This window comes from Labrus mixtus, chromosome 18 (genome assembly GCF_963584025.1).
Source record: "Labrus mixtus chromosome 18, fLabMix1.1, whole genome shotgun sequence".
Classification (NCBI taxonomy): Eukaryota; Metazoa; Chordata; class Actinopteri; order Labriformes; family Labridae; genus Labrus; species Labrus mixtus.
The window spans coordinates 6,489,825-6,493,433 of record NC_083629.1 but is presented as its reverse complement, the minus strand read 5'-3'; the positions used below and the strand labels follow the sequence as shown (position 1 = coordinate 6,493,433).

At 42.8% G+C, this 3,609-nt stretch overlaps 1 protein-coding gene across 1 annotated transcript; it reads right to left on the bottom strand.

The window, feature by feature from the left end:
- Window positions 1-204: 204 nt before the first annotated feature.
- gsc (goosecoid) lies at window positions 205-3,292 on the bottom strand. The gene is made up of 3 exons (XM_061063377.1): window positions 2,765-3,292; window positions 1,694-1,953; window positions 205-814 (listed from the first exon to the last, which is right to left on the bottom strand). Exons 1-3 carry the CDS (start codon window positions 3,078-3,080, stop codon window positions 665-667), a joined length of 726 nt encoding a protein of 241 aa, XP_060919360.1. The 5' UTR covers window positions 3,081-3,292; the 3' UTR covers window positions 205-664.
- Window positions 3,293-3,609: the final 317 nt, after the last annotated feature.

The window sequence follows — 3,609 nt, the reverse complement described above, 5'->3', positions numbered from 1 at the left end:
AAGTAAAGGTGGAAAACACGGTCCATTATTCCCCAGCTCATGTAAATTTAAAGCTTGAAGTCTGATTTCCCTCCAGCTCCACCTGCTCCGTCTCTGCAGCAGAGACCCACAGGCACAGATGATTGTTCTGTTCAGATTTAACACCGACCTGACGTACAATAACCGGGTCAGACCACCGAGGAAAAAAATCAGACAACTTGTTGATAATGTTTCATTTGTATTTTAATGTATAGTATTTGTCCTTTTACGTATGTTTTCTTATTTCCGGCCAAATAAAATGACATAAACATTAGGGGTGTAAGCTCTGTAAAAGCTGCAGCGCTCAGCAGCTCCTATATGTGTTTAATCTGCAGCTGCTGAGCCACATAAAGAATAATGTTACAACGGAGAAATAGCAGAATTACAACATTTAATATCCCTTAAAAATGTCAAACATTACAATATATTCAGACACGTCATGTCAGACCTGCGGGAGTCACGTGCCCCCGGGCCTGCGTAACATCACAAACTTAAATTAAATATAAATAGCGCACACAGAACCTTTAATAAAATGTAGATATGTACAACTGTGCAACATGGCAACACTTCTTCTTCATCATCACACCACCACCAGCATGTCGTCGAGTCCACTCTATGTATGTACACACAGACTGAGCTGTTTTTATCAGCTGTCCGAGTCCACGTCGCTTTTACTCTCGTCGGTTTTCTCCGCGGACGTTTTGGTCGCTTTGTTCCATTTCTGAGAGTTTTCAGATTCCTCTGATGAAGAGCGTTTCTGCCTCCTCCACTTCGCGCGTCTGTTTTTGAACCAAACCTACGTGATAGAAAACACAGTGTAAATCTCGAGGCCGAGGCGCTTTTATTCTCTTTCTTTTTTTAATGTATCCAAACAACAACGTGACAGAGTTTGACGCGTCGAATTTATATCAAAACTTATTTGACACACTTCATCTTGTACTAAATATTTCTGACAGGCTTCTCAGTTTGTGTTTGGCTATCTACACATTAATTCCACGCATCTTGTTTTTATTGACTTCATTTATTGCCTTTTTGTTGAAAGCTATTTTGACGTGTTGATTTTTTTTTGTGAGAATTTTTTTGCGTAAAAATCGTTTTGTTTTTTTGTTGGTCCAAACTCAGCCAAAGCCTTGCACAGTGCCTTGTCAGTATTTATTAAATAATTTATTTATAAGTTTCAATTTCTATGTAAAAAAAAACATTGTTTTAAACTCCGAGGATATTAGAAATAAATCGAATGTGAATTAATTTCGTTGTTCGCGTGATATAAGACTGTTTAACTGTTTTAGATTTTTTTTATCATTCACGTCGAGAAATGTTGAAAAGGGAAAAAGATCAAATTCCTAGATGAACAAAGCTCTACTGGAATTAATTTAACATCAAATAAAAAATGCATTTTTATTCTGATTGCTATTTTATTCGACATGAACACATTAATTGTGTACATATTTAAATAGAGGTAAATTACGTTCATTTTTAAATAATTGAGATGGATTAAATCTAATTTGAAGTGACAAAAATCCTAGAATGCAGTGATTTGCTAAATCTGTTTTTTTTTTTATGTTCCCCCTAATTTTAAAATAAATCAAATTCTGAAGTGTGAGCGAATGTGAAGTTTTAAAAAACTTGGAGTATAGAGGAAAAAAATAAAGAAGTAATAGGAAGCTGCACTGACCTCGACCTTCTCCTCCCGGAGGTGGACCTTTCGGGCCAGCTGCTCCCGCGTGCCGACGTCCGGGTACTTGGTCTCCTGGAAGAGGCCCTCCAGAGCCTCGAGCTGCTCGTCGGTGAAGATGGTTCGGTGCCTCCGCTTCCTGCGGCAGTGCAGCTGGTTGAGGAGCTGCAGCTCGGTCCGCGACAGGCTGCCCATGTTCATGTAGGACATCATCTGATGCGGGACCGGGGAGAGCAGCACCGAGCCCGGGCTGTCGTAGCCTGCGTGGCGGAAGGACGGAGAGACATGACGCACGGATGAGTTGGAACAATCAGACTCTCACAGAGTGTATATACATATAAACACTGTTCATGAGTTATGAGGCTAATGGGAAACTCAGGCTCTGGTTGTTTACATGCAGATTACAGCTGGTGCGTAAAATGTCACAATCAGGCTAAGTAATGTCGTTTAATACACATTTAGCTCATGCGTTAAAAATAACAACTTTTGATACCTCTTAGATCATGCATACAAGCGTAATTCTAAAACTTGAAGTGACATTTACCCCCTGAATCGACTCTTTATCTTGAGTAGCAGTATAGCTAATAAGGCTGACTCATATCCGTGCAGCTGGCATCAGATTTTGCTTCATTTTTGTGAATATTTACGAGTGCCTTGAATAGATTTCTGTGCGTAAATTTGCCAACTTTTAATTTCATTCCTAAAGCAACAATTTGTTCCATGATGCATAAGATTAGAAAGTGTTGACATATTTTCTTGGGAGAGTTTTTTGTCCCCAAGGAAAATTATTAACAAAGTAGGAAGTATTCAAAGTTACAGTAAACCAACAATATCAGAGTTTCTCATCTGTTATCTTCCCATTTCAAAGTTAGACCGGAAGAAACGAATAAACAGAACTTCAGATTAAACACTTTTCTTGTTAATTTTACTTCAAATGGTGAGCCAAAGCATCTTGCATTTAAAGCGTGCAACAGGTTTATAATTCCATGTGGCTTTCTGTGAACAGTATTACAGTTCCATGACTACATGTTAGTATAAAACCCTCAATAAGCGGGACATTGTCGGTCCTACCTGCAGGGATGCAGGGGCACTGCTGCGGGCTGAGACCGGGCACAGAGCCGCAGCACGGCGGACCTCCTCCGGGGCTCTGGACGTGCAGCTGTCCGTAGTAGTAGCCGTTATATCCAATCCTGGTCCCGTTCACAGACTGAATCCCGGGTGGAGACGGCCCGCACGTGGCCGAGTACAGTCCGTTGTAGTCGGTATAGATAGAGTCCGTGAGGCCGGCGGAGAGCACCACCGGGCCGCTCCGGTGCAGCAGCAGCGGCTCCTTGCAGCTCGGCCGGCCGGACAGGATACTGTCGATGCTGAACATCCCCGCGGGCATCACACCGGTGCGCGGCGGCTCGTGTACGCGGAGAGGAAAAGTTGTTAAACTAAAGGTTTCTCGAAATAAAAAAAAAATGTCCCGGACAGAAAGATCTCCGTGTTCCTCTAAAACTGCGTCATGATCACTCTGGAGGCTTCTTTTCTTTTCTTTCCTGCATGCGCGACTCCGCGAGCTGGTCTCTCGTGGATGCGGACTGGGTGTTTTAATGGGACCAGTTGGGGAGCAGGGCTGGTTTTATAGCCTGCTGACGTCACGGCGGAGCTGAGCTGCTCTGGGATCAGCTGCTGCAGCGCGCGCGGCGTGAACGGGCCCAGATCTGTGTATTGAGAATTAATTCAATTAAGATAATCCGCACTGTTTGCAGACTTTAGGAAACTCTGCTGCTGGGGCATTGAGTAATCCGATTATTTCCTTGTCAGCGAAGGCATCACAATGTGCGGGACACATTAACTTCATATCAGAGATTACAATGAGGACAGGACGCGCGCGGCCTTTATCAGCAAAAGTCAGAGTTTAAAAGAAAATA